This window comes from Stegostoma tigrinum, chromosome 3, assembly GCF_030684315.1.
Source record: "Stegostoma tigrinum isolate sSteTig4 chromosome 3, sSteTig4.hap1, whole genome shotgun sequence".
NCBI classification, from domain to species: Eukaryota; Metazoa; Chordata; class Chondrichthyes; order Orectolobiformes; family Stegostomatidae; genus Stegostoma; species Stegostoma tigrinum.
Genome location: NC_081356.1, coordinates 84,848,032 through 84,870,764, shown reverse-complemented (window position 1 = coordinate 84,870,764; position 22,733 = coordinate 84,848,032). Strand labels below are relative to the sequence as shown.

Sequence of the window (22,733 nt, the reverse complement as noted above, 5' to 3'; positions counted from 1 at the left end):
CAACAGGACGACACAACACAACCAGACTCACCAAACACCCTACTGTACATCAAGGACATTTCAGAGATGACCACAAGACTAAACCAACAATCACCCTACAACAGTTACTGATGAGCATAAAGGATTCCATTTCTAAAACCAGCAAAACAGAAGTAATATACAAAATACCGCACAAGTACTGTGATAAACACTACATAGGCCAAACCAGAAGAAAAGTAACAATCCGGATACACGAACACTAACTAGCCACCAAGAGACACAACCGATTCTTACTTGTCTCACTACACACGGACAACGAAGGTCATGAATTTGACTGGGACAACAGATCCACAAAAGCACAAACCAAACAGAAATATGCCAGGGAACTCCTGGAGGCCTAGTATTCTAACCAGAACTCCATCAACAAACACATTCAAATAGACTCTGTGTAGAAACTACTGAGAAACAGAACTGGAAGTGGCGCCAAACAATACAACAAACTGAGGCATATACATAACAAGCAGAACAGAACACCAATGCTTCACTGGACACACACTGATGATGTTACCTTGCAGGGTGATGATACGTTTGCAACCAAACGCATTGTCTCAGCGAGCATAGCTACACCCTCTGAACTTTTGGTAATTTTATTTCTACATTCTCTTTCAGGCATTCTTTTTCTGTTTAAGGACTTGCTCACTAAAGTATACAAACAATTACAGTTTTCCACTCACATAATCCTTGTGGTCCCAGAGAGGTCAAGCTAATAAATATAACAATGATCAGTCCAACGTAATTCCATTGTGTCTGAGAGAATTTAGATGTAGGCTATGGTCCAGAAAACTATGAACTTGCTCATGAACATGAAGTTGGTAGTGGGAGAGAAACATCAACATCTAAAGGCCCTGTATGAAGTCAAAAGTAAGGGATACAAGAAGATTTCTTTTCCCCGTTAGACCTAGGAAGATGACTGCATTCTAAGGTCTGACAGTTTTTAGTGATGCTAAAAGCAACATTAATATGACAGGGGGAGAAGAAAAAGCAATTAAAATGTTCACAGCAATTTTATACAGTAATGTTAACCTCAAGCAATAAAAATGTAAAATACAATTTTAATTAATAATTGGAATATTTTAACTCAACTTACTTTGCTACATCCTCAATCCATCCTCTTATTTTCTAATGGGAGAATTTTTATTTTTTTTTAATAACTTATTGTTTTGGAAAACTCATTACAGAATTTTTTATTCTTTATTCAAACTGGAAATATTTTACTTTTTTCGTTTTTTTTCTACTTATTTTGGAGACAGTGAAGATTGTTTATTTTAAATCTGGGTGTAGCTTTTAAGCATGAACGTTTGGTCAAGTTCATGCACATCCCAACACTCCAGGGACACATACAATCTTCCTAGTACTGGTCTTTCAGCAGACCAGCCACATGCCTTCCCATTTCCCAGTCACAGACCCTGGAAATGCAGATTGTAGCTAAGCAGTTTCAGCATTACCTTGGTCAGAATGAACAGATTGTGGCCTTAGCTGCCACCAATTCCTCTACTTGCAACAATCTCAAAGGCTCAGGTCCATTTGTTTAAACAAGGCATGGCTGGTAGGATTGGGTGAAACGATGTCGAAGACAAAAATCAGGAGTGATGTAAGACATCCTACTGACTTGACATTACTCAATTCATTTAAATCATTTCAACGCCAATTTCTGTCCTGCTGTCTTTCAGGCAGATCCTGGAAGCAGTCATGATCTCACCCAGACTTATACCGCAAATCACAACAATTATGTGCTAGAAAAGCCAAAACATCCATTCTACAGTCTAACTGATAGAATCTGCCCTTTCTTCCACTCTTAATAGCTGGCACTATCAACCAGATATTTTTAATTCCATTTTTAAAACATAGCTATATAGAAGTATGAAAGAGAAAAATTCTCACCTTGTTAGTGCATCCTGCAAAACATGGGGACAGGTAGGTGATGCCATCAGACCCACAGACTGGGTTGAAAGTCTCTTTTGTACAGCCACAAACTTCATTACAAGGTACAGTAAGATTCCTTTGGAACCCATTGAAAGAGCTAAATAAAAAACAAAACACTGTCAATTGCAGTGAGAACATATCCAGAAACCTTAGAACTTTCATAAGACTGCCAATTTATTTATGTGTTATTCTAGGTCCAAGGCGAGATGCTGCAAACACGCAGCTTCCACATGTTCTATGCAAAATGGTGATGTGTACTAAACAGGGTGATGAAGTTGATGTTGTACTCAGAAGTCTTAGAGGTTAATACAATTTCAGCTTCACTGCATGTATTCAGCTTCACTGCATTTTGTATTTAATAACAGCTGTCACATTCAGAGGCAGTGCGCTTGATCTACACTGATTTCACTAACTGCAATTCATTTGTTAAAGTGAGCAATTATCTGTAAATGGCCTTGTAAAAGAAAGGCTGATGTCTAACACAGGTCCAATTTTTAGCAGGAAGCTTGATACCCATGTAAATAATGGGGGACAAAAACAAGATCAGGCCTGCTATATAAACTATCTGGAAATGGACACATTGAAAGGAGCTAGTTTCTTTAAACATATCACCCAAGAATGAAGAAAGTGGAGACTGCACCAAATCTTCACTTTACTATTAAGTTGCTAGTCTTACGGTACACAGAACATTTTGATTTAGAGTGGTATTGCCATGGATTCATTGTTTACTCTCCTTGGCTGATGAACTTAAACAAGACTTGTTCAGGAGGTAATATTTGCGTATTACACTCCATCTATCATCCACAAAGTACTCAATCTCCCTCTTAACCATACAAGTGTTATGGATGAGTCCACAATCCTATTGTTTTCTATTCAGGCTACAGCAAATGGATGGGAAGGACAAGAATTCAGTTATTCTCAGTCACCATGAGTGGGATGAGTTAAGGTTTAAATAAGCACTGTTTTTGTTTTGCTGTTTAACCGTCAATCAGTTCACAATGAAGCAAGTAGACCTGTATGTTTTCAAATGATATAACTTCACAATACCTGCTAGTAAAATGCATTGATACAGATGTATATGTCAGCTACTTACATTACACTCAGTTATCGTTTTTGGCTCACATTTAACTGTATTTAAATACAAAAGCATGTCTGCTAAATTCAGTAAAAAAAAATCTGATTTATGTTCTACAACATGATTATGCATCGCAGGTCCACATGTCTGCTTCATGAAGGTCTCCAAGGATACCTCTGCAGTGCCAGAATAAATATGGCATTGCCTGTCTTTCGGATATTGTTCATGTGTGGAACGCTAGTCCTATTTTGGATTTCTTTGCACTACTTCTCTAAGTTTCTATGAAATGGATGTGAGGTATGCTTCAATACAATGCCTTTCATTTGCACTCATGAGATGTGCATTGGCAATACTGCAACAATGCTGTGCTAGCACATTTTTCCTGGTGGGAATGTCATATAATTAGGGCAAATCTTTTCTAATCAAACTGTATAGACAGTGATCTGATTTTACTGGAGCAGATGAGATATGAGCCTGGGCCTACCTGGTTCAGAGGTCGGGACACTACCACTATGCCATAAGAGACTCTGATGTGACACAATTACAACATACAGCAAAATAATCCACACTTGCTGTTTTATCTTTCCTTTTAATCAAAGCTAAATAGCTATACCAGACTGCCAGGTCAGAGCCACATAAACTATATTTGTGACAAGAATGGACACGGTTGCAAACCATCTGGCAAAAGTGCCTCCCAGTATCAATGTAAAACATAGGCTGCTTCTAATACCATAAGAAGGCAAATGAGCAATTGAATCTAACCTAACTTAGGGAAGATAGCAAAAATTGAATTAGACACTGTTCTGATTTGTTTTTGATTTTGTATGTTTGTTATTTTTGCAAGGTTCTCCAGCACAACTCTTTCCTATATTCCCAAATTCTCAGCACAGCACTCAGAAATTGTGTTGTTTAATTTCATGAAACTACCTGTAGATTGATAGTCCAATTGTAGTCGAGACCTTAATATTTGCATCAAGGAGAATTATAGGTTGTTCCAGCAATAAATCAAAATGCCTAGGCAATATAAATTGTAGCAGCCCTCAAGCAACTCCAAAATAGAGAAGGATGTTTAGCACAATATTTCTCAAAGATTATTATTTTACTCCCTTACACAACCTCACAAATCAAAGCTATAGCTGTCTTCCAAAAAATAGCCCAGCTTTTCTCCTGAGCCATACCGATGAGGAGGAATCCATGATTTGATCTATAGTTGTGCTCAGTCAACAGGCGTACATTTCTGAACTTCACAGAACAATGATCTACTGCTGCCAGTCGACTCTCGTCTCCCCTCTCCATCTTGTAATCCAACCCAGCCCTCCCGTTCTGGTCACTCCCATCCCCTAAACTTGTCTGTCCGCCCTGCAAAGGGAAAACAACAATAAGACGTATAATGATGACACTTCCCTGAGTTATTCTGTTGAAGCCTGAGAGCAAATCTAGATTGATCCTTGGCATTCTCCATGTCAGTGTGCTATTTTGGTTTTGGATGGTAACAAATTCAGGGGAGTTTCTGAAAACAGGAAGAAAGTTTGCTGTGTGACAGTATCTGAACTGAATCTGTAGATGGTAGAGCTTCATTAGACGTGAGATGTAACGTTAGATATAAGAGAGTTATTGTTGAATAAACTTTCAGATAACGAATAACTGATGTGTAAAGTGTGCATGGGACGTCAATTTTCCTGTTTTTAGCATAAAAGGTAATTGACCGTGAGGAATGAAATGAACTAAAACGCATTATTCTTCATGCAAAATTTCCAAGTATATTCTTCCACATTTCTGTAAATGTGTGAATCATGTTCATTTCAGAGTTTGTAAGTGTTATATTGGACTCAAAATGTTAACTCTGTTTTTCTCTCTCCACAGATGCTGCCAGAGTTACTGAATTCCTCAGCATTCTCCATGCTTGTTTCAGATTTCCAGTATCCATAGTATTTTGCTGTCATTTAACTTTTGGAATTCCCTTGAAGGTCTTACTGTACTTATTTTTCCTGCAATACAACTGAAGTAATGGTTCTGCTTAAGCTGAAAAACCAATGGAGCTGCCTGAGTTCACATTTCAAAGCTGTTCTGAGTAATCAGTCTTTTAGGTTGCATTAGTTTTTTCTACTGTGCATTATGTGCAAGGAAGAGAAATTGTACAGGTTGTCTCTGGTGAAGGATCAGCTATAAATCTTCCTTGCTGGGCCAGAGGAGTGGGGGCAGGTTGCAAAATGAAGAGATAGTAATAACTGCAGATGCTGGAGTCAGAGATAACACAGTGCAGAGCTGGAGGAGCACAGCAGGCCAGACAGTATCAGAGGTACAGGAAAGTTGACGTTTTGGACTGTGACCCTTCTTCAGAAATGAAGACCTGGATTGACAGGTGCAAGGAGATGACAGTCAGTTGTATTTCCTATCCAACTTCCCATTAATTTTCCTTTGCTATTCAATTGTGATATCAGCAACCTGAGGAACTTCAATCCCTAAAAATTGAGCTTGATGAGAGACGAGCAATGTCGATTTGATGAAAGCTACTTTCCACTGATTATCAAGTAGTACCGGTAAATTGAAATTTCCAGTTTGAGATTCAACATTCTCGCTAAAGCAAATCTGAAAACTAAATCAGTGCTAGTAACAAATATTTATAGTTGATTAGCAGTGCAGAACTTGAATATAGCTGAAAAAAGATGCATTTTGTTGAAGCTTTTCACCTTACACCCATCAGGATAATTTGCAAGGACACCAAATCAAAGGAGAGGGATAATGCTTCTATCCTTCAGAGTCCACTTGCCAACCAATCAGCACTCTCCACACATACACATGAAATGTTGGTTTTCTTCTTGAATTGGTATTTTGTGAAATGTCATGATGAGTGCAAGACAAAAATCTTTAATAAAAGGTCAATTTTCAGCTATAAACAAATATTTGTGGAACACTCCATACACTATGAACTGTTTTCCTCTTAATTGATCTCAGTTAGTTAGGCATCCAGAGAAACTCTAAGATGAACTCATTGTTCATTCGACAAAAGTCATTGTTTCTGCTGCTTTCTTGCTGTGAGGAGTGGCTGATGGGGTTTAATTTTGATAAATGCAAAGTTCTACATTTTGACGAGACATACAGGGGCAAGACTATAGATAACAGTAGGTTCCTGAGTAGTGTTGTTGAACTGAAAGATCTGGGGGTTCAGGTACATATTTCTTTGAAATTTGTGTCACAGTTAGACAGGGTGGTTAATAAGGCATTTAGCAAGCTTGCTTTCATTGCTCAGACCATTGAGTGTAGGAGTTGTGGCGTCATGTTGCGGTCATACAGAATGTTAGTGAAACCACTTTTGGAGTACTGTGTATAGTTGTGGGTCACCCTGCTGCAGGAAGGATTTTATTAAATCGGACAGGGCTCAGGAAAGATTTACAAGGATGTTACCGGGACTGGCAGGTTTGAGATATTGACAGAAACTGGACAGGCACAGGAGGTTGAGGGGTAATATTGTTTGGGTTTATAAAATCATGAGGGGCATATATAAGGTGAATAGCAAGGGTCTTTTGCCCTGTAGAAGAATTTAAAATAAAACAGCATATTTTTAAGGTAAAAGGAGAAAAATTTTAAAGGGATCCGAGGGGCAGCTTTTTCACACAGATGGTGGTTCAAATGTGGAATGAACTGCCACAGGAAGCAGTAGATGTAGGTTCAGTTACAACTCTTAAAGGGTGTTTGGATGGGCACACGATAAAGAAACAGTTAGATAAACATGGGCCAAATGCAGGCAAGTGGGACTAGTTTAGTTTGGGAAACCTGGTCGGCATGGACAAGATGGACTGAAGGGGTTTGTTTCCATGCTGTATGACTTGATGTGTCTATAATAAGAAAATCACCATGTGTTATTTACCCATTCATGTAGCTGACTGTTGCTCCAGCGACCGGTCCTGTTTCGCAACCCAGAAACAGCAGCATAACGTATGTAGCTGTTGATAGCATGTTTACAGTCATTGTCATTTTAATTGCTCCCAGTGGAGTTAGGCTCATTTTCTTCAGCACAAAGCCACCCAGGAAAATTCCAAGGCACACACAAGGAACTGCAGTTACTCCTAATAAGAGAAACATGGTGAAGACAATTAATAACTCATGTGAATGATCTAAACTACACATTAATCTAAGTAACAATGCTGAAACATGTTTGTTAGATTGGCTTAGAGACTGGATAACTTGAAGATGTGATGATGCCTAAACCTCTAATGCAAGCACCAAGATGCACCAATTGGCAATTATTACGAGTGAGTCGAGCAAACTAACAAGGAAACATTTATTGGCTGTACTCATCTGGTCATAAACTCACAACGCTGGAAATAATGCAGAGGTGATTGCTGCTTGGAAGCCTTCCAGAGACACTTCCCTGATCTCAAACTGTCCACTCTTTAAAAAAACAACTTGCTTTAATGTTAAATGGTAAAACCAATGTGTGATATTGAATGGCACCACGTTAGCCATAGAGACTGTCTAGCCTATTGAATATTTCAATATTTTCTCTTTTTTATTTCAGATTTCCAACATCTGCAGCATTTTGCTTTTTGAGACCACAGAAGTATTAAGTTGCACTCACAGGCTGCTTTGAGTTTACAGATCTTAATCTTGCTGAGACTCTATAATCATTATAAATACTTGGGGAACAATTAGTTCAGACGCATTCATTATAAGGTTGATGGGTTTTAGTTATTAAGAGTGGTGAGAGAATCTAAGCTCCTATCATGAGGAGGTCTGACAGAACTGCTCAAAGTTACTAAAGGTTTTACTACGTTGACAAGGAGGAAAATATTTCAATTGGCCAGAGAGGCAGTCACTAAATGACAACATTTAGATCGTCATCAAAAGAACAAAGGACGAGGTTATAACGTTAACTTGAATCAATAGTAATACTTTTTCTCTAAGTCAAAAGAACATATGTTTCAGTTTCCACTATGGATGTGGGCATATAATCTGGACAGACATTTCAAAACTGAGCTAGTGTCACATAGTCAAATGCATTGTCTTTTGGATGTAGTGACAAGCTACAACTCAGCCTTACCTGCTCCGATGGATACAGAGATTCCATCAAATAATTTAAAGAAGAACAGGCAAATTGCCCAGGTCAACATTCATACTTTGCCCAACACAATTGAAAAAAAGATTAATTAGTCTAATTTGTCATTTGTGAAACTTTGCCGTACACAAAGCAGCTGACAGATTTGTTTACCTAATAACAATGCAAAAGTAGAGATATTGTGAGGTTGTGAAAGGTGATTATAGAAAATAATGCATTTTTTTTTCAAAATAGAACTAGGGATTCAGCATGGCTAGAGAATTGACTGTGATTAGAAAAGTTTAGAGTCATAGGGTTATTCACCACAGAAATAGACCAGTCGGCCCAACTTGTCCATGCCGAACAGGTTTCCTAAACTGAACCAATCGCATTTGCCTGCAGATGGCCAATATCCCTCTAAACCCTTCCTATCCATGTACCTGTCCAAATGTGTTTTAAATATTGTAATCGTACTCGCCTCTACAACTTCTCCTGGCAGCTCATTCCATACGTGCACCACCCTCTGTGTGAAAAGGTTGCCCCTTAGGTCCCTTTTAAATCTTTCCCCTCTCATCTTAAACCTAGTTTTGGATTCCCCTACTCTGGGGAAAAGACCTTGACTATTCAAATTATCTAGGCCCCTCATGATTTTATAAACCTCTATAAGGTCACGACAGAGTCATGCACTCCAGGGAAAAAGGCCCTGGCCTATTGAGCCTTACCTAATATTTTTGGTTACTTCCTTGTAAGTCCTTTTTGAACCCTTTCCAGCTTAATAACATCCTTCTTATAAGCAGGGTGACCAGAATTGTATGCAGAACTGCAAATGTCACGTTGTCAATATCTTGTACAGCTGTAACACCATGTCCCAACTCCTGGACTCAGTGGTCTGAGCAATGATGGCAAGTGTGCCAAATGCCTTCTTCACCACCTTGTCTACCAGTCATGTCACTTTCAAGGAACTATGTACCTGCACCCCGAGATCTCTCTGCTCATCAACACTGGCCAGGGCTCTAACATTACTTGTGTAAGTCCTGACCTGGATGGTCTTATCAAAATGCAGTAGCTTTCATGAACTTTAGCACAATTTTGTTTTCTGAACAAGTAACATTACTAGCACCATTCAGCTTTGCAATGCAAATTTCCCTATCTGAGCTCTTTGGAAAAAGCAGCGATCTTACACAGACATACCAAGCAGGCCAAGCCATCTGCAGGACTTACATCTACATCTGGGAAGTTACCAAAAGCTACCACTAAATTTTTGTGAATAAATGACTAATCATGGTGTTGAATGCTTTGGTGGGAGTTGCCTCTTCACAATGCACAATTGCAATGGTGCTGCTTGAAAGACAATATCCTAGAACAATCAATAAGTAGCATATTCCAATTGACTGCATCTAGCAAGTTGGCAGCAACCATATCAGCAGGCATTTAACTGAGAATGATCTTGGGGAGATTATAGAGTCTGGATCCAAAGACAGGCACACGTGCAGCCACATGATTACTGTTGGGACATCAGCTGCACAGAGCTGGCACATCCCGGGAGAGTAATGGTCAGATGCAGGCTTAAGTCTGGTTTCTATTCATTGTAGGCATATCAGACCTTTGAGGGTATAGGAGGGATCAATCTCTTCACAAACATTTCATGTAGCAGCAGTTCCATTTCAAGAATCATAAAATGAAGTGACAAGAATGGAGGTTCCCTATCACTTACCTACAGAGATATGTTCACTTCTGAGGGTTCTACCCCCTTTCATTTTAGCTAACTTTCTTAGTTCCTCCCCAGGAACAATAGCTGCAACTTCTCACTTTGCAGAGAAGGGATAGCTTTCCCGGCTCCACACAAGAATACAAGCTATCAGCCCCCAGACAGACCCAGAACAAGCCCACTTCTCCCAGTCATCTGCTGTAGCAGGCTGATTGAGCTCACGGTGAAATAAAACATTCTATTAGCTATTCTATTTATTTACCGCACCTACATACTAACAATCTGTGAGTTATGTATGAGGCCACCCTGATCTCTTTGCATGTCTCTCTGCAACTTGTCATCATTTAGATAAAGTGATCTGATTGATTTGATTTGATTTCCTGTAGTCACATGTAGCTAAGTACAGTGAAAAGTTTTGCAAGCAGTACAGGCAGATTATAGCAAACAAGGACAACAGATCATGGGGTGCTTAGGCAAAGCAAGGCATACAGGGTTACGGCTACACAGGAGCTGCACAAAGCAAGATCAACATTAACAAGATCAACATTATTTGATGTTGGAGAGGCCCATTCATCAGTCTAGTAACGGCAGGGAAGAAGTTGTTCTTGAACCTGTTGGTTTGCGTGGTCAAATTTCTGTATCTTCTGCTTTATGGAAGATGTTGGGAGAGGGCATTATTGGGGTGGGAGGGGTCTTTGATGATGTTGACAGCTTTTCCAAGGTAGTGAGAAGTGTAAATGGAGTCCTTGGATGGCAAGTTGACATCTGTGATAATCTGAGCTGTGCACAAAACTTTCTGTACTTTCTTGCTGTCCTGGGGTAGAACGGTAGGCATACAAGCTATTATGCAACTAGATAGAATGCTTTCAATGGTGCATTAGTAAAAGTTGGTGAGGGACCTTATGGACATGACAAATTTCCTGAGCTGCCTGAGGAAGAAGGGACGTTGCTGTGCCTTCTTGGCCATCACATCTAAGTGGGAAGTCCAGGACAGATTGTTGGCTATCGTCACTCCTAGGAATTTGACACTCTCGACCCTCTCCACCTCAGCTCCATTGATGTATATATGGGCATGTCCTCCTTCCTTCTTTCTGAAGTCAATGATCAGTTCTTCTGATATCAGAGATAATGGGAACTGCAAATGCTGGAGAATCCAAGGTAACAAAGTGTGAAACTTGATGAACACAGCAGGCCAAGCAGCATCTCAGGAGCACAAAAGCTTGTTCATTTTGGGCTTAGATCCTTCATCAGAAAAAGGGGATGGGGAGAGGGTTCTGAAATAAATAGGGAGAGAGGGGGAGGCAGATCGAAGATGGATAGAGGAGAAGATAGGTAGAGAGGAGACAGACAAGTTATTACAAGCGAGTTGCAGTGGGAGAGAGATCCCCTGAGGTTTGTCCGGAGGGAGGAGGGTAACTTCTTCTGTTTTGCTGACATTGATTGAGAGGTTATTATTGGGCATGGAGCACCCTCCAATGACAGCATCCTACTCACCCCTTCATCCTGTTGCTTTATGCACTGCTTAGAAACAAGTGGCCTGTCCATCCCCTCCTGGCAGCTCACCCTAACCACTTTCTTGCGTGAGCAGCATAATGTTCTTGTTAAGAGCTCATTTGTACCTTACTGATTAATCTAGATATGATGGACAGATTTTGGCAATAGCCCATTCTCTGTAATATTGGGTGAGTTTGGGGATGGATTGGAAATTGCTGAGCTAGACACCTGATGAGAAACCTAAACACATTGTAGAGTTATGTCATCTCCAGCCCAATTTCAGCTGCTACTTATACGTGACCATTTTTTCTTTCATAGGAGATAGAACATGGAGCAGTACAGCACAGTACAGGCCCTTCGGCCCACGATGTTGTGCCGAAATTTTACCCAAATCCTAAGGTCTATCCAACTTCCACTCCTACCTTGTATTATTATCCATATGCTTATCTAATAGCCGGTTAAATGCCCCGAGTGAGACCAGCTCCGCTGCCTTCTCTGGCAATGTATTCCACACCCTGACCACTCTGAGTAAAGAACCTACCTCTGACATCTCCCCTATATCTAATTCCGCTCACTTTAAAACTATGTCCCCTCGTAATAGCTCCATCCACCCTAGGAAAAAAGTCTCTTGCTGTCCACTCTATCTATACTTCTGATCACTTTGTACACCTCTATCAAGTCACCTCTTATCCTTCATCATTCTAAAGAGAAACGCCCTAGCTCTCTCAACTTTTTCCCCTAAGACCATCCCTCCATTCCAGGCAAAATCCTGGTAAATCTCCTTTGCACCTTTTCCAACGCCTCCACATCTTTCTGATAATGAGGCGACCAGAACTGGGCACAATATACCAGATGTGGCCAAACCAGGCTTTTGTATAGTTTGAACACAATCCCTCTATTAATGAAAGCTAACACACTATATGCCTTCTTAATAGCTGGGTGGCAGCTTTTAGAGAACTGCGAACATGAATCCCAAGATCCCTCTGCTCCTCCACACTGCCAAGAACATTGCCGTTAACCCTGTGTTCTGCCTTCAAATTTACCCTTCCGAACTGAACCAGCTCATATTTTTCAGAGTTAAACTCCATCTGCCACTTCTCAGCCCAGCGCTGCATCCTAACAATGTCCCTTTGTAACCTAGAACAGCCCTCCGCATTGTCCACAACTCAACCCATCTTTGCATCGTCTGCGAACTTACTAATCCACCCTTCCACTCCTTCATCCAAATCATTTACAGAAATCACAAATAGAAGAGGATCCAGAACAGATCCCTGTGGTATACCACTCCTAACTGAGCACCATGTTGAATATTTTCCGTCCACTACCATCCTTTGTCTTCCAAGGGTCAGCCAATTCTGAATCCAGTCTGCCACACTTCCCCCTCTACCATGTCTCCTTACTTTTTGCATGAGCCTACCATGGGGAACCTTATCAAACGCCTTACTTAAATCCATGTATATCGCATCCACTGCTCTACCTTCATCCATGTGTTTGGTCACCTCTTCAAAGAATTCACTATGGTTTCTGAGGCATGATCTAGCCCGCACAAATACAAGCTGACTATCACGAATCAAACTATGCCTATCCGAGTGATCATAAATCTTATCTCTCAAAACCCCTTCCAATAATTGGCCACCACTGACGTAGGACTAACTGGCCTGAAATTTCCAGGGTTATTCCTATTGCCTTTTTTGAACAAGGGAATGACGTTTACCTCTCTCCAATCTTCTGGCACTTTCCTTTGAAGTTAATCAAATATTCATCAGTTTATGCCCCACTTAAAATTGAAGGCTGTGCTGCTCCCTGTTTGCTCCTCATGAGTTGATTTTCAGGAAACTGGAAGGGTAACCAGGAGAAAGATACCGTGCTATATTGAGATGAGGAGCTATATTTCCCTCCTTTGACTAGTTTTAGTGAAAATGCAGGTGCAAGTGGAAATGAGGGAGTTGGATCTTCTCAGCCTAGCCATTTACAAGGGCTGAGCTGGGGCCAAATTGTCATTTCTACTCAAGACAGATATGCAAATCTCACAATGCCCAGATTGGATCATCAAATATCGAGAGCCAAGGCAGAAACAACTGGGAACATGAATATTTTAGTAAACTCTGGTCTGTACTTTTATTAAACATGTTTTTATTATTTATAAGTCCAAAAGCCTCAAGCAAATGCTGTATTAATTATAACACAAAGTGAAGCACAGCATCATTTGTTGTTTATGCTGGTAAAGAGAATCACAGTTGCTGGTGGCTGAGGGCATTTTCTGGAACAAATTTCTGAAATTCATTAACCAAGAAGACAACACAGAAGTGTATATTCAAGCTGAGGATATGGACAGACATTGTCCCTTGACCTTTACAGAAAAAAAGACCACAGTCATCATTAAAGAGACCCCTTTGTATGAAGTTATAAAGCAAGATTCAATGTGAAGAGTTTCAGAAATAATTCAATGACTAAAGGAGGAGGCAAAGAACAAAATAATCTCTCAAATGGAATTGGTTGGTTTTCAACTTCTTTTCGACCAAAGGCAAACTCCAGGCTTGAACCAACTTAGAAAGGGCAAAATACATCAAACATTTATCATCTCAGCTTTGAAATACTTCTAATAATACCATTTAAACAGGAAAGGGATGTTTCAAAGGGCAGATTTTCCATCTATTACAACTGCCTTCAAACACTAGTGAAAGACATGAAAATGTAACAAGAGTAGATCACGCAGTCCTATTAAGATTATGGCAAATCTGATACTAACTCTACATATCCTCAATAATCTAGCATCCTCTAGGCAATGCAGAATCTATTTTAACCTCACTGCGAGCTTTTGTGCTCCTGAGATGCTGCTTGGCCTGCTGTGTTCATCCAGCCTCACATTTTATTATCTTGGAATTCTCCAGCATCTGCAGTTCCCATTATCTCTGATACTATTTTAACCTCACTGCGAGCTTTTGTGCTCCTGAGATGCTGCTTGGCCTGCTGTGTTCATCCAGCCTCACATTTTATTATCTTGGAATTCTCCAGCATCTGCAGTTCCCATTATCTCTGATACTATTTTAACCTCACTGCGAGCTTTTGTGCTCCTGAGATGCTGCTTGGCCTGCTGTGTTCATCCAGCCTCACATTTTATTATCTTGGAATTCTCCAGCATCTGCAGTTCCCATTATCTCTGATACTATTTTAACCTCTCTGCGAGCTTTTGTGCTCCTGAGATGCTGCTTGGCCTGCTGTGTTCATCCAGCCTCACATTTTATTATCTTGGAATTCTCCAGCATCTGCAGTTCCCATAATCTCTCATTAACAGAGAGAAAACTGTGATAACATTTTAATTGAAATTTATATAAAATATGACCTTATATTGTATCTCAGGCACAAGTAATCAGCAACAGGCACCATAATGTGCAGACGCAAAGTTGTAAATAATTTTCTCCCAACTGTAAGCCGATGATCTAAATATTTAAGTAACTTGCTGGAATCTTTTAAATAGACACCCGATATTGTTGATTGTTGAGGGTAATACTGTTGATGTGGTGTACATGAAGATCCAAAAAAGCCCTGGATACAAAAACCGTGCCCAAAAACAGACATGTGAACAAAGCTATCACTCATGGAGTAAATGGGTCAATAGCAACATAGATATGAAATTGATTGAATAATAGGGATGGCTAATGTATGTTTCTTGAACTGGACAAAGGATTTAATTGGAGTTTCCCAGTGGTCAGTGTTGGGACCCTTGCTATTCCTAATAATATGATTAATGACCGGGACCCTGGTGTACAAAGTACAATTTCAAAATCTGCAAATGATAGAATCCTTGAAGATAAAACTGTGAGAAGGATAATGAAGAACATCAAAAGGACATAGAGAATTTTGTGGAATGAGTGGACAAGTGGTAGATGAAGTTTAACGTGGAGATGTGAATTGATTTATTTTGGGCTGAAAGAACATGGGAAGACAAACAATATGAAGGGTACTAGTCTAAATGGGGTGCAGGAGAAGAGGGATCTGAGTGCAGAGATAATGGGAACTGCAGATGCTGGAGAATATATGTGCATGAGTCATTTGAAGTGGCAGGATAGGCTCAAAGAGCAGTTAATAAAACATACGGTTTCCTCGGTTTCATTAAAATAAGGATGGAGTACAAGAGCAAGGAGATTATGTTAAACATGTATTAAACACTAGATTAGCCTCAGCTGAAGTACTGGGTCCAGTTCTGGGTGCTGCTCTTTAAGAGGGCTTTGAAGGTATTGGAAAGACTGCAGGAAAGTTTCACAAGAATGTTTCCAGGGCTGAGAATCTTCAGTTGCAAAGATAAATTAGAGAAGTTCAGACTGTTCTTCTTGGAGGAAGCTGACAGGACAGCTCACTGAGGTATTTAAAATCATAACAGGTCTTGACAAGTTGATAGGCAGAAATTGTTCCCACTTATGAAGGCAATTAGAATGAGAGAAATTTAACAAAATTGTTAGAATTGACAGAAGAAGCAAAAAATTACAAAATATTCTTTTCCAGGAGGAAATGGTAATGGTCAGTGATGCGATGCCTGAAAATGTGGAAGGAAGTTCAATCCAGGCTTTCAAGAGAGCATTAGACACTACTTTGAAAAGAGAAAGTTCACAGGGTGACAGTGAGAAGGTTAGAGAATGGCACTATGAATGATGCATTTGGGGAGGCAAGACAAACACAATGGCTTAATGGCCTCCTTCTGCACAGTAACAATTCAGTGACTGACTGAAATATGCAAAAAGTATCTAGGAAGGACACTGACAGTCATACTGGACCAGTAATCTACAGACCTAAGCTCATACTTTGGAGAAATGAGTTCAAATTCTAACATGGCAGTTGGAAGAAGTTTTAATTCAATTGATCAATCTGGAATATATTACTTGCCCCAAATGTTGACTGGAAAACCACTGGAATGGAGGGGAGGGGGAGGTGTAAGGGTGGGTGTAGGACTTCCTGCAGTTGCAAGGAAAGATGCTGGGGGTGCTGGGGCTAGTGGGGAGTGTGGAGCCGATGAGGGAATCGCGGAGAGAACAGTCCCTGCAAAAAGCAGATAGGGGTGTGATGGGAAATATATCTTTGGTTGTGGGATCGGATTGTAGGCACTCAGTTGTACAAGTCTGTTCCACTTTGAATATACTTACATCACATGGGCTGCAGTCTGCCCACAACCTTCTCATTGGCAATTATGATGGGCAATAAATGCTTACCTTCCCAGTGACGATTACATCCCTGGAGGAGATTTAAAAAAAGCTGAACATGTGTGATGAATTAATCTGGCGTACTTGGACATTCAACAATGGGAATACCTAAACAAGGAGGAGTGACTGCAGGGAAAGCAAGCTTGGAAATCACAGGCCGACTGCAAGCACATTAATTTATTTTGATGGATTTTCTTCCTGTGCTTTAAGCCAATACAGCCAGCTGCACATTGAGATACTGGTCAGAAGTATTACGAGTAGTGGATGTCTGCTCATATGCTGTCTCTGAGGCTGCTTGTTCTTTATCTTTGGTAAAGGCTCTGTAACTCCTTATGTGCTGCAACTCCTCTACTTACATCTGCATATGGAAGGTTCAGCACTTGTAGTGTCTAAGAATGCTCTCTTCTCATGCTTATTCAAGATTGGTTAATCCTCTCTTACTGATGCGATCATGTGATCAGTAAAATCATCATGATTTGCATGAATCTCATTATACCACACCAGCTGCAAATCAACACTTGACAGATGACCTGCTCTGATATCTTGGACATTCTAATCACAGACTCCGCTCCTATATTTTGTTTTACTCATGACTGTTTCCTTCCCCAGTTGCTGATCAATTTACAGTTCATTGATGCTGAATTTATACAGCAATTATATCTCAACTCCAACAGAGCAATCTCTTTTTCTTTGAAGGCTTTTTTTGAGAATTCTTGAGGACTACTTTTTGATTTTGGTGGGGCTATGTTTTTATTCTCACTATTTCTTTCATTGTGAGATGCAGTCATGTGGTAAAATTATGGGGTAAACTTATAAGGCCCTGAGTCAGGCTGTATTTGATGTCAGGAGAAAAAGTCGCATTTTCCAACAGAGTTCCAGGTGTTGACATAAGATTGTCACTATGGAGCAGTGATATGCCGATAAATGGAGACTATTGTTCCTTTTTACTGAATGTCACCTCACGAACAGGCAGCTTCTCGTTCTACCATGTCCTGGATTGAAACTAGACAGCAAGAATTTCCAACATGAAAGTCAGAGTGGGTATCTGACAACTCCAGCTCGCCTCTTGACCCTCAGGTCTACCATCTTGCACACCAATGTCTCAGGGAAGGCTCCTTGGGCGGCTGCCACATGTACCCCCTCCTCCATCCACAGACCTTGGCAGACATATGCCTACCGTTCCATGCCGCATCTCCATTTGTTTACAGTAAGGTGCTGCACTTTAGCGCTGCATGTTGGGGTGCATTGGCAGTTCTCATCGCAACAATGCTGCGAGGGCATTTTGTATGCTTGGGCATTGATTAGGCCAGATTTTATCTCAGGGCTGCTCACTTGTTATCTGAGCGCTCACTCGCCCTGCACCAACCCAGATGTTCTCAGCATCTTTGCCTGGCCCTGTCTTGCCTTTTGGCGCAGACACAAAGCCAGGCAGCATTTCATGGTTGTTAGCAGTAATGAGTCCAGGGGTTGGACTGCTGTTACATGCCACCATGCTTTGTCAGGGTTACACATGGATCAGGTGCCTGTAACCGACATAACAGGCACACTGTATGTGCATTAACCAATGACTCAAAAGTGGTGGAGTGTGGTGCTCAGTCATGTCAAGGGAGACTCCCACACCCACACTGAGCCCACTTGAATACTCACAACATCCCTGCATTGCATTGTTTTTCTTTGTCTTTTTGCATTTGGGCCCTTAACAAGAGATATCAGGTCCATATCACTTCAGAAGCAAAAACAGAAACTCAGCAGGTCTGGCTGCATCTGTGGTTAATGTTAATCAGAGTTAATGTTTCTGGTCCTGTGATCCTTCCTCCAAACTGATGGTAGCAAGGAAAGTCAGTATTTATGTAGAAGATGTAGTGGGGGAGGGAGAGGAATAAGCAAAAACTGGAGATAGAGCCCAAAGGAAGACAACACTGTATTCACCATTCACAGTGTGGTCTCCTCTACATTTGGGAGATGAAGCGCTAACTGGGAAACTGCTTTGCAGAACACCTACATTCTTTCCACAAAAATGACCCTGAATTTGTAGTTGCCTGCCACGTCAATGCAAAACTGTGTTCCCTGGCTAACATCTCTGTCTCAGGCTTGCTACAGTCCTCCAGTAAAGGGCAAGCTGGAAGCACAGCACCTCATTTTCCACTTGGGGATTCTGCAGTCTTTGAGACTCAATATCAAGTTCAATAATTCTAGAGCTTGAGCACCCTTTCCCATATCCTTATTCCCAGCCCCCAAATATCTGGCCTTACAATCACATGGGCTGCTACTGCACACCACCCATTGTCAGCTGCTAATAGTCCGCAGCTATTCATTCTCCCAAACTGATCTTTACCCAGTCCTTTGTCTATCCAACTGCTTTTCTCTTTTTTTGGGCTCCATCTCCACCAATCATTTACTTCACCCTTTAATGACCCTATCTTCTGTATAAATGCCAACCTTTTCCTCGCAATCATCAGTTCTAAGGAAGGATCACTGGACCCAAAATGTTAACTCTTCTTTCTGTCCACAGGTGCTGCCAGATCTGCTGAGTTTTTTCAGCAATTTCTGTTTTTGTTTCTGATATTCCAGCATCCACATTTCTTTTGGTTTTTCATATGTCTTGCTGTGCCCTCCAGCACAGAGCACTTGTCATAGTTGTCAGCAGTCAAGGGACAGCATTCACACAACAACTCCCAGCACAAAAAGTAAAGGAACAGCTTCTGATACCAGGTCTTTCCAGGATGGTCAGAATCAGGATCTCTCCTCATAAGGAGTGAGGGGCTCAATGACGGACAGCATACCACCCATCTTGACTCTTGCTGCCTTTCTGTGGGCTGTTTTCCTCACAGAATGTGAGAGACAGGCAGGTATTATGGGATATGAAAATGGGTGGCATAGTCAATACTTTTGGTGAAGGTGGGAAGGTATCCCAAGTGAATGAGTAGGCAGCGCAGAGGTTAGTGGTGACAGGAGGTCGGTGTGGGGGGCGGTGGGTGAGAGCAAATGGGGAATATGTTGTAAGCAACAATGACAGTGATACAGCATGAGCCTCGGTGGGTGATAGACTGAGGTATCAGAGAGAAAAAGGGTGGAGCTTACAATGGTTCTTCTTAGGCTTCAGTAACCATCCTGATTTAAGAATATTGGTGTGAAACGCAACTTGATCTCCCTCAAACTAATTTGGAATATTGCCATGTTGTGATTGCTACACACTACTGGATCCTTAACTATGGGATCTCTTATTAATCCTACATCATTGCATATTACTATGTCTAAAGTAGCTTGTTTCCAGGTAGATTTGCATTATATTGCTCTAAGAAACAATCTTTGATGTATTCTATAAATTTGTCTTTCATGTTACATTTGCCCACCTCATTTGTCCAGTCTATATGCAGATTATTGATTGCAGACTATTGTCATGAGTATCCCCAAGATTCTTTGCCACCCAAGATTAACCGAATGAGTCTTCTGGTTTTAAACTTTTTGATTTAGTTTATGACCATGAGCTAAGAGGACCTCAGAAACTAATCAAAGAGAAGTTTTTAGAACAGGATTGTTGTGCTGGGTGATTTTAACTTTCCCTACATTTACTGGGAGTTGCTTATTATCACTGACTAGGATGTGGGAGAATTTGTTACATGTGTCCAGGAAGGTTTTTTGAAACAATATGTAATTGATCCAACTTGGGGGACCAAACTAGAGCTGGTATTGGGAAACTGGCCAGATGATCAAAGTTTCTTTCAGTGGGGGAGCATTTCAGGAGCAGTGACGATAATCCTGCAAGTTTTAAGTTACTTATGAAAAATGATAACAGTAGTCCTTGGGTGAAAGTAATAAATTTTGGGGTATCTGATTACAACAATATTTGGCAGGAACTGGGGAATACAGGTTGTGGGAAGTTGTTTGAGGGTAAATCCACGTCGGCATGTGGGGTTTTTTTTAAAGACCAGTTGATTAGAGTTCAGGGCCAGCATGTTTGTGTGAAAATGAAGGATAAGGATAGTAAGATTCAGAAACCTTGGAAGACAAGTAAAATTAAGAGCTTAGTTAAAATGATAAAGGAGGTAGATGTAAGGTTTAGGAAACTGAAGATAGGCAGGGCCCTTGAAGAATGCAAAGACAGCAGGGAAACATTCAAACAGGAATTAGAAGGGCTAGAAGGGGCCATGAAATATCTTTGGCAACCAGGATTAAGGAAAATCCCAAAACATTTCATATGTACATAAGGAGAAAGAGAGTAGCTAGGAAAGGGGTAAGGTCCACTAAATACAAGGAGGGAATTTATGCGTGGAGCTAGAGGAAGTGGGTGTGGTCCTCACAAATCCTTTGCATTGGTTTTCACAAAGGAGGACATGGTTGATGGTAAGTCCTGGAAGGAGTTTGTGGATAGTCTAGGGCATATCAATATGAAAAAGCAGGTGGTGTTGGGTGTTGTAAAAAGCAGTAAGGTAAACCCTTAAGTCCCCAGAAGAAGATGGAATCTATCCCAGAATGCTAAGGGATACATGCCAAGGCAGAAGTATTTCTCTTGGGGTTAATGTGTTTAGTATTACTGCCATTACCACAGAAGGCACTGTCCATAGAGAGCAGTCAAAAAGGTTGGGTATCAATTTGACTGACACCCCAGAGAAGCAGAAAGAGAATTGACCGTCTCATCAACACAATACTATGGTCAGGAAGAGGATAACCAAGCAGAAGAATGTCAGGCAATTAGAACAGTGGTGGATGAAAGGGGTAATAAGGTTAAGGCAGAAGAAGGCCTGAACAACTCACAAATTAAAATTCTACCCATGGTTACCCAGTAGGGAAATTAGATGTCATACTTTCATATTCAGGTCCAGAACAATGAAGAGACCTAACAAGGGCTCACAGTATTTAATGGGGATCTGTATGGTCAAAGCAGAGTGTGCAGCCGTATCAATGATTGATGTAGACAGAGGAGAATGCAGGACATATTGGTAAATTGGTAAAACATTTAAATATGTGGAATGACCAGTGAAGAATTGGGCTAAGGCAAAGAGTGCACTCCTCCAACATTGGTCTTAACAAATTACAGAAGAAAAGTTGATTATAATGGACTGAGAAAATAGCATAAAATGGATGACCATCGAAAAGCAGTGTCAGACATTTAAGAAGGTATTTAAAACTTCCAAGATATATTCTATTCAAAAAGAAACATTCTGCAAGAAGGGTGCATTATTCACGGCTATCTAGGGAAGATCTTATGAAAATAAAGGAGTACAATGCTACAACAATTACTGTTCAACCCAAAGAGAAACTTCGTAATTCTGAGACAGAAGTTAAAATGAGATTAATCGTGTAAGAATTTTTTTAAAAAACACACAGAGCAAGAGCTTCTACAAGTCTTTATTACGAATATCAAAAGTAAATATTGGATCCTATGTGACGAGCCCAAGGGTTTAATGATGGGAAACAATGAACTAGAAGAGATTTTGAACAAGTATTTTTCATCTGTTTTCAACCTGTTTTAACATTAGAAAAAAGCAAAAGCACCCGTCTAAATGGAGGAAATCAAGTATTGGAGAGGAAAGAGGAGCTTAAAACAATCCCTATAATTCAAGAGAAGTGCTAGACAATCTCATGAGACTCAGAGCTGATGAGTCCCATAGACTTGATAGGTGTTTAAAAATGGCTGCATAAGATGCAATGGTAATTTTGCAAAATTTCCAGAAAGATGTCATAACTACATTCAGACAATGAGGGAAAAGGAAACTATAGGATAGTTAGTCTAAGATCAGCCATTGAGATAATTCTACAGCCATTATTAAGGAAAATGTTGCAGGACGTTTAGAACATCATAGTACAATTAATTAATTTACCATTGTTTTATGAAAGGGAACTCCTATTTTACAAATCTATAGAATTAAGTAGATTGGGCCTATCATCAAACATGTTTAGATGAGAGGTGATTGTTATGAAAAATATAAGAATCTGATAACACTAGACAAGGTACAGGCTGATGGAAGGCTGCTTCACTCTTCTGGAATAATCAAGAATGAGGGAATACAGTTTGAGAATAAGAGAATCCCACTTAAGATGGAGATGAGGAGGACAATATTTCCCTCCCCTTGATAACATTTTGGCTGAAAATATTTGTTCCAGAAAATATGCCTGGTGGAAAATCACACCAGTGGTGCACATCACCTTTTCAAAAAATGCTCCTCTACAAATCTAAACTAATTTAACCCACACTCTTAAGATGCTGAAGTGTATGCTTAAGACGCTGAAGTCTTGCTGCAGGAAATCAAATGAATGACAATA

General features: G+C 40.4%; 1 protein-coding gene across 3 annotated transcripts in view; it reads right to left on the bottom strand.

The window, feature by feature from the left end:
* Positions 1-22,733, bottom strand: part of LOC125451253 (solute carrier organic anion transporter family member 3A1-like) — a 312,267-nt gene that overhangs the window by 20,610 nt on the left and 268,924 nt on the right. For all 3 annotated transcript variants that reach the window (XM_059644724.1, XM_048528183.2, XM_059644725.1), the window contains 2 exons: positions 6,906-7,104; positions 1,921-2,059 (listed from right to left, as the gene is read on the bottom strand). In XM_059644724.1, coding sequence (XP_059500707.1) covers positions 1,921-2,059; positions 6,906-7,104 — 338 coding nt within the window. The remainder of the gene's footprint in view (positions 1-1,920; positions 2,060-6,905; positions 7,105-22,733) is intronic.